At 38.6% G+C, this 9,220-nt stretch overlaps 1 protein-coding gene across 1 annotated transcript; it reads right to left on the bottom strand.

The window, feature by feature from the left end:
* Nucleotides 1-341: 341 nt before the first annotated feature.
* Nucleotides 342-8,650, bottom strand: LOC106540606 (sulfate transporter). The gene is made up of 3 exons (XM_014055780.2): nt 8,590-8,650; nt 4,010-4,634; nt 342-3,545 (listed from the first exon to the last, which is right to left on the bottom strand). The coding sequence occupies exons 1-3, from the start codon at nt 8,628-8,630 to the stop codon at nt 1,944-1,946; spliced, it is 2,268 nt and encodes a 755-aa protein (XP_013911255.2). The 5' UTR covers nt 8,631-8,650; the 3' UTR covers nt 342-1,943.
* Between the last annotated feature and the right edge of the window lie 570 nt (nt 8,651-9,220).

Raw genomic sequence — 9,220 nt, 5'->3', positions numbered from 1 at the left:
AAGCAAGAGCAATAAGGCATTTACAAAACAAATGACACAAAGATGTTTGATTTTTGATTTGTTTCATTAGTATACAAGAAAATAAAGTGAAGGAAGGAAGCATTTCACAGAAGGGAGGACAGTGTATCAATAATTTAGGAGTTCTTTACAGGAAAAAGTACAGAAGTCCCTATAAATTAAATACACTGGATAATTATTAATAATTATTAAACCCTTTTATAAATATTAGCAATAGCAATAGCAATTAGACTTATATACCACTTCATAGGGCTTTCAGCCCTCTCTAAGCGGTTTACAGAGTCAGCATATCACCCCCACTGTTTGGATCCTCATTTCACCCACCTCGGAAGGATGGAAGGCTGAGTCAACCCTGAGCCGGTGAGATTGGAACCGCTGAACTGCAGATAACAGTTAGCTGAAGTGGCCTGCAGTACTGCACCCTAAACACTGCGCCACCTCGGCTCTTATTAATTTCTTCAGTTCTCTTTCCTGGCAAAGAGCCCCATCTTGTTGTTAATGTCTCCTGTGCTGTTTCTGCACACATTTTTCCTAAACCTAAAGCTCAGGTTTCAATGTGTTTCAATGCTGCACATCAAGTGCAGGACATCCGGCTGCTCCTAGATCACTTTTTGTAATGCGTGACCTGCAGGAGAGCAGACAGGTTGGAGGTTCTACAGAGGGCAACAAGGAGGGAGATTGACATCCTTCCCACCACCTTTATGCAGCCCCTTTTTTTTCCTTTAAGAGGAAATGGCCATTGTTGAGCAACTAAGGCAATCTTTAGAGAGGTGACAGAAAGAAGGGAAAGCATTTTTATGCAAGTCATTTTTCAAAGCCATTTAAAGCCTGCTGCATTCTTAGGATCACCTTAAGAGCTTATCTATCTATAAGATTATATAATATTCTGTCCAATAGAATATTCTTTTCCTGGGGCCAAAGCTATATTATTTTGCATTTCCTTTCTGAACAAATACCAACTTTTCCCTTCCCTTCTGACTCTCTTCTGCTATCTATTCAAGAACAGCTTCAGCTTGTTGGTGCCAGTTAAAGGATTTCTGCTAAGAGTTTCCTCTTTGCTCGACAGTTTAGCAAACCCAGATTGGTCAGATAAGAGGGTGCCTCTCTAGGAAAACCAGTGGGCTGAATTGTTATGATATAATACAACTAAAGACATGTTCCCTTCCTGAGCACAGATATAGTGATAACAATGTTTAGTCTTGTAAAATGAATGAACAATTGCTTACTTTCACTGTGATCAGCTATTTTTAAAGCATGGGTAGGCAATCTGTCGTTCTTCAGATGCAACGGATCTATCATTCCTGACCACTCTTAAGGGCTAGGATTGATGGGACTTGTAGTCCTTAATTCTGGTAGGTGCCAGTTGTCTATTCTCTATCGGGCTTATGTTCTCTATCTCCTACCGTTTCTTTTTCTTGTAGATAATCTATAAGGTAGTAAAGCAAGGCATAATTTGTAGGGAGCGTCTTCTTAAATTGGCACAGCCATTGAAAGACTATAAAGCTGTACTATCAGTTCAGACCCTGACTTTCTCCAGCTACATATGTAGGTCAGACTCATTACTTCATGATTCCCAACCTGTCTATGTATTCCTGATTATTTTGTTGATTAAATACTGGTCCAACTTCATGCAGGATTAAAATATAATTATGCTCCTACTTTGAAGATCTTCCTTTCTTTCCCTTTAACAGTTGCTTAAGTAAAGAAATTAAGCAGCTTTTCCCACATCATTTTATCTCCATAGCAGGGACAATGTGGTAATGTAACAACAGAGCATAATTACTTTCTGGAATGTAAAGGCCACCATTTTAGCCTGTCACAACTTAAATGCATCTGATCTTAGGTTATTGGAAGCCAGTCCTTTCTTCTTGGTAAAATAATTCTTGAAACAGTTCCTCAAAAGTTCACATCCTGCTTCAGACAGCCTAGAGGGGTTCTTCCAGACTCAAGGCTATTGAAACGTCCTCGGTTTCTGGTACGAAAGCATTTGTTGCCACCACACTGTCCGACTGTTGAGTTTGATCCTGTTTCTCTGCAAACTGCACAGCAGCATGTATACCATGGAATGAGACCAACTCTGGATCCTGCATCCCAGTGGGCCAGCCTCCTGCCTGGAGCAAACGCCGTATGGATGGGTTACAATTGGCCAGCAGGATCTGTATGCCAATCTTCTTGTAATCTTGGCGCATCTCCTTCAGCAAACTGAGGCCTACACTGTCTATAAATTGCATGGCTCCACAGTCGATGATCAAGGTATGCATATCTATTGAAGCATCGGGACCACCTGCTGAAGCCTTTGGGGTCTTGGTTCCCTTTAGGCAGTTCAACTTGGAAGAAAAACAACTTTGATTTTTGCTCAGGTTTGCTTTAGCTTGAGCTTTTTGTTGTATAGCAGCAACTAGGCATGGATTCACTTCTGTTTTCTGGAAAAGTGAATTTTTAAAGTAATCTTTGTTTGCATAGTAAAGAGAAGTATCAAAGCGGAAGATCTTGATATTTGCAATGCTAGTGATCTTCTTGTAAGTCAACTGATCCTCATAGATTTCTGAGTCATTCACCTTACCTAGAAGGGTGGCTCGGGGCCGTTGGGTGCGGAAGATGATGCAGAGAAGAGCAAAGCAGACTCCTATCAGAAGGCCCATTTCTGTGGAGATCAGAGATGAGGACAGCATGGTTACGCACCAGACTATGGTGTCTATTTTGCTGATCTGCCACATCTTGGGTACTTCAGCAAATTTCCGCAATCCTCCCCTGAGATTAACAATTGTAATAACACCCAAGATGCAAGTTTGCAGTGAATAGAAGAGAGGCGCAATCCACAATAGTACCAGGAGCAGTGCAGCCGAAGATATCAAGCTTGATATTTGAGTATGGCATCCCGTTGATTCTTTCAGCAAAGTCTTTGATAAGGCTGCACAGGAAGCAAAGCAGTAGAAGAAAGATGGGATCAGATTTCCCATCCCAAGGGCAATCATCTCTTGGTTGGCTCGGACAGGATAACCATGCTTCTTTCCAAATATTTCTGACAGTGAAACTGTCATAGCAAAACCAATAATGGCAATGGGTAGAGCATCAACTGCCAGATTTGACACAAGGCTCAGATCTGGGACAGCAGGTTGTTTGAAACCAATGGGAATTGTGCCACAAATTTTAGATTTGTATTTTTTGTTGAAGTTAAGGAAGTGTGACAGGAGTGTAGCTCCAATTACCACTAGGAGTTCCATAGGAAATGGAGCCTTCATTTTGTCCTTAAAATAATTGTTGATTTCTTTTACTGGCACAATTAGAATTAAAGCCACCAGGCTGGTGACCAAATCACAGATGTTGGTCTTCCCAATGTATGTGAAGATGTCGATCCATGTTAAAATGAGGGTACCCATTCCATCACGCCGAGGGAGCTTCAGTCCAAACAGAAGATTTATTTGGGACGTGAGAATGGTAAGGGAGGACCCTGTTACAAATCCACTCAAAAGAGGTTCTGAGAGATAAACTGAGATGAAGCCAAGCTGGAGGACCCCTAGAATAATCTGAAAGGAAAAAGCAAGTAGCATTCATGATTTAGAAATAAATACATTGAAAAAGAAGGTGATCTCAACTTGCATTTGTCTATTATTTCTAGTTACAGAAGTTGACTGTGACAAGTAGATGTCAGATCTGGAACAAATAAATTTTGATAAAATATTAGAAATAACAACTTTTTAAAAATCATCAGTAACTCAGTAGGGCTTAAAATGATTGAAATCACATTAAAGCATATTACATGCAAAAGCTCTCTAAATCAATTCTCAGGACAATTAGAAGTATTATACTGAAGTCCTGGATGGCCTATATGTTTCATGTAGAGATACACTTGTTTGTACTAGAAGCAGCATTATTTTTTTCAGTTTAAAGACTCTTGAGAGCACTAAATATAAAGGCCATTTTTTGCTTAGACTAGAAGGACACTTACATAGAAAGAAAGTCTTTAAAAAGAAAGATTAATTTATCTTACCTGATAAATCCCAACCAAAAACGTTAGAGTGGTTGCCACTGTGATTGCATAACAACCTCTGTTGCAGGCAACTGTCCCATTCATAGTGATATTGGCCATCAGATTTGTGTCCATGTCCAAATCATACCCTGCTAGAGTAAGTTGCCGGTTTACTGTCTGCCCAATCATCAAGCAAAGGACCCCAAAAGAACCAACACAATTATGGCGCGAGGTAGCCATGGCAAAGTAGATAATAGCACAAAAGAAGTTGGTGTAGAGACCATAAATGGGATCCTGGCTTGCAAGGAGGGCATAAGAGATTGATTGAGGGATGGAAACAACTCCTACCAACACGCCGGAGATGACATCTCCCAGCAGTTGTTCCTTGATGTTGTAACGAGGAAGCCACTCAATTACTGGGAACAACTGTCGAAAGAAGTTGAAGACACTTCGTTGGTTGCAATTGTAATTCTCTTTGGCTTTTGTGAGAAGCTTCTTGATGCTGAAGCCTGGTGTTTCGTATTCTTCTAGTTTGACAGGTATGTAGGAAGATGACTGTGAAGACTGTGAAGAAGGCAAGCTGGAGGTGTCAGTGCTGTTCTCGGACATTTGAGTGATTTTGCCATCTTCCATGACTCCAAAATAGCTGAAAAGAGGACATACAGATATTTTTAAAGCAGAGTGCATGACTTAGGCACAGGGAAAGTTGAACATTAATCTGATGATGCATCGCTAGACGGTTATTACAGAACCTATATTGTTATGTCTGTCTGGCAATAAAAAAGGAACAATTCGTCCATAGAAACTCAGCACTAAAATTTTGAATATAAAAGTTTGTTTCTACATATTAACTTACATTTATTCCTCATGTTGGTTATCAACACAGCCTCTAGTGTGCTGTACTCACAGCACCATAGAGCGCATAGATCAAACTCCCAAATTATTATATTTTTCTTTTCAAAAATGTTTTACATCTCAGGCAATCACAAAATTTCATCAGCTGTTGCTCTCAGCAGTCTCTCAGATAACATTGCAGTCTCTTAAAAACATTTAAAGAAATCTTACTAGTTTTAACAATGCTGAGATTTAAACCATTTAATGTTAATGGTATTATCATCATCATCATCATTCTTTGAGAGCACCTGAGCTTCTATACAAGATTTAAAAGGTTGATAAACTTTTTCCTACATCCTAAACTTTTTAAAAGCCTTTGCAATAGTATAAAACAAAAACATTCGTAAACTTTAAATATGTATGTTCAGTTTGTACTGGTCCAAGTGGTTCCAGTATGATAGGAATCAGGCTTTTTATCACGGTCTAAACCTGTCCTTCCACAAGATTATTTAGCAAACAGTTTAGATGGTTTGAGAGATTTTGCCCCAAATGAATTGAATTTCCTTTTATTGCCACTCAACACGAATGTCCAACATCTATTTTTTAACAGTAATACTTGCTAGGAGAACCAGTTTTGTATAATAATTAACACACCAGGCTAACAACTCGAAAAACATGAATTCTAGTCCTGCCATGGCAGAGCCATCGCTAGGTTAAGGCCAAATGGATACCAGCCTAGGGGCACCAAATTTTAGTGGGCAGCAAAATTGAAACAACTTTTGAGAAATGCAATTAAAAAAGTGAAAAGAGGTAGCAGTGACCCATAAGCCAGTATGCTCACTGAAGGATCGAATGTAATTTTGCAGAAAGTGGGGCACACGGGGAGGGGGCACTCGTGCATTGCATTGTGGGTGCATATATGCACGCATGCACGTGCTTTCGGCATGCAGCAACAAAAAGGTTAGCCATCACTGTTCAAGACTTTAACATTGGTATTTTTTTTCACTTCTGCTTTTTAGTTTCCCAATGTTTGGACTTGCTTCCTGAGAAAGATTGTAGGATGGTTTGAATATTATTTGAAAATAGATGAGTGTCTTTCCTTTTCTATTTTTTCTGTGTGTATTTTTTTTATTTTAAAAAAAATCTTAGTGCTGTAGATGGATGCATATACACAGAAAGAAAATATTTTAAAAGCACAGGATGACAGGAAAAATAATATGCCTAGATATTCTGAAATGTGTATAAATTTCTACTGAATGAACCATTGGTGGGTTTCAAAAATTGTTTGAACCTACTCTGTGGGTGTGGCCTCCTTTGTGAGAGTGGCTTGCCACCCATGTGACCAGATGGGAGTGGCTTGCCACCCATGTGACCGGATATGAAATTATGAATTAGTACTTAGGTCGGTTCAAGTAGCTATTCAGAAACTCTGGCATTGAAGCATGCAGGTCTTAAAGCTGTCAAGTTACAAGATCCTTGCACTGCTAACCCTTTAGAAAAAAAAACTAGAGTTCTTCAAACCTGACAGCTTTAAGACTTGTGGACTTCAACTCCCAGAATTCCTCCTCCAGTCATGTTGGCTCAGAAACTCTGGCATTGAAGCATGCAAGTCAGTGGTGGGTTTCAAAAAAATTTGGAAGCTCTTCTGTAGGTGTGGCCTGCTTTCCGGGTCCACTGGTGGAACCTCTTCTAACCGGTTTGGTAGATTCGGTTCTACCGAATAGGTACGAACTGGTAGGAACCCACCTCCAGAATGAACATACTATCTGAAATCAGTTGTTCATCAAAGTAATAAGCAAAGTTAATTTTTATGTTTTTATATAGTTTAATTTTTCTATACAGCTAAAGTTTAATTATCCACTGAGGAACAATACTTACTCCAGCCACTTTTAGCAGAACTAATATGAGATGTTTAAAATTTTATTTTAAAGACCATTTGAGAATCATCATAAGAACCAGTAGCAATCACTAACCTGTGATTGCACGTTTTTCCGATAATACAAAGAAAATTTTCTTTGGGTTCTTTGCATCACTATTAATGATCTTCCATTGTATTTACAGTATACATTATGTACACTGATGGGCAGAATATACTCTAAACTGCATATCAGCTTTACAACACTTGCTGTACACTAGCAATTTCATTACTGAAAGCTTCGTGTATCTCTAGGCTAAATGTTAGGGAGAGGGAAAGTTTTTTCAGGTAGTTCTCATTTAACAACCACTCATTCAGCAACATTCCAATGGCACTGAACAAGAAGACTTATTACCACTCCTTGTAGTTACAAGCATTGGCAACATCCCCCAATTACTGCAATTTGGGCCCTTGGCACCTAGCTCCCAATTACCAAGGCCATAGCATCCTGCAATCATGTGAGCACCATTCACAACTTTAAGTACTGACTTTTCACAAGTAAAGTCAATGGTGATCCTATCATGTTGTGCCTAACAATCACGCAAGATTTGATTGATGGGAAATGGAACTGCCACAACTTCTGTCATAAGTCAGCATGATCATGTGATATTTGAGCACTTTATAATTGAGACTCTGTTACTAAATGATGTGGCCATAAAGTGACCACTTAGTAACAAAGACTCAATTATGTTGCTAAGCAAGGGCCTTCTATAATGAAAATTCTTGATGTATAATCTGAAATTCTTATTGTATCGTGAATCTACTAGACAACCTTGAAAAATGCTATTCTTTCTTCCTGCCTCTCCCCCCAGCAATAGAGAAGATAATCATTTTAACTTACCTTCCAGAATGGTTATAAAGTTTGCAAGTAAATAACGTTTATGATGCAATTTGAATACTTGAAAATGCTATAAAAACATTGTGTACGATACTGATAAAATCCTCTTTCAAATTTTCCTGATTTGAAGGAGAAATGATGAGATACTCTCGTTTTGTTTTATTTTTTGTTGTTGACATGAAAACAATTAGCTCATGAGAGTTCTGAGCCCTGATCATTTTGTGAAATTCCAGAAGTTGAATCTGCCCACAAAATGTATGTGCATAAAGTTAACATTCTCCCAAAGCACAAACACTGCTTTCTGGAATCTTGCACAGGTGATATAGTTGGGTCAATATAACAAGTAAATCTTTATATGGCTGAAATCCTTTATTCCCAGCCTAGAATTCACCACCTCCATATCTGCACTTTAATTAAAACCATTTTTACCTATGTTGCATTTATTTATTTATTCACCAACAGCATGAACTAGATTTCTTTATCCTCAGCTTAAGAATGATTAATAATCAGCTTGTATAGCTTATGAGAACAGGGATTCACATTCTGCAATATACATATGTTACCCATGTAATCAGTTAGCGATCAGGAGTAGAACAGAAGCATTTTCTTGCTCAGGTATATCTTGACCTATACGCTTATTTGGTGGTGTCCAGAAATAATTATCCATATCCTTCTCATCTCAACTTTAAATTTCAAAGACTCTGCAGAAGCTGTATTCTCTAAAAGTCTCTTCCCCCTCTCCTCTCTCTCTCCTCTGTGTGTGTGTGTGTGTGAGAGAGAGAGAGAGAGAGAGAGAGACAGACAGACAGACAGACAGACACACAGACAGACACACAGAGAGATAGAGAGAACAATCATCACCAACACCTTTCTCCAAATCAAAATTAAAACTGCTGATATTGCCTAAGGCAGGTGGAGGATACCTTCTCTTTCCTAGCACCTCCCAGCTGCCTTCCACAAAACATTTGCTGGAAAGAAGTAAAAAAAGAAATTAAACTCTATAATGCTTCAAACCTGTGCTCTTTGCCTTCTTCTATCCCTGAACTGAATCCCATTCTGACAGGAGGAGATGAATGGTCTTGGGCTCAGTTCAGTTGGCTTTTTATCTACCTCCACGTAATTGCCACCAATTTGTCTATCCACATTTGCTGGTATTTTGAAAACAAACACCATTTAAGTGGCATATTTTTACAGAAACTTGTCCCGAGCATTAATGATTCTTTTAAAAATTCAAACCATTAATAGGGAGGATGATACAACCATCGGGATCTCCAGACCTTTGTTTGCAAAACAAAAAGAGCTGCTTGGGCACATTTTTTTTCTGAACCCTCTTAATTTCCCAATTCTTGTTTTAGGAAAAAGGGAGAACAGGAAGGTGATTTCATCAATACCCACCAGTGTGGGTGACAGGTGGAACCAAAGGGAATATTACAGTATTTCCCTATTTGAAAATAAATTATGAAGACAAAATTGAACAAGCAAAAAGAAAAAAGAAATTAAAAACCTAAACTAAAAAGCCACAAATTCAAAACCGAAATGGTGACTAGATTTAAATAAATTTTCTTTTCACTTGGACTTTTTTCAGAGGTCTTTGGTATATTCATTTTTAACCAAAGAAATCACAATTATTAATGCCTCTAATCCA

This window comes from Thamnophis sirtalis, unplaced genomic scaffold (genome assembly GCF_051295495.1).
Source record: "Thamnophis sirtalis isolate CommonGarterSnake01/CBP01778 unplaced genomic scaffold, rThaSir2_p1.2 scaffold_3, whole genome shotgun sequence".
In the NCBI taxonomy this organism is placed as follows: Eukaryota; Metazoa; Chordata; class Lepidosauria; order Squamata; family Natricidae; genus Thamnophis; species Thamnophis sirtalis.
Note: the sequence above shows the minus strand (reverse complement) of the source record. Positions and strands in the feature narration are given on the sequence as shown.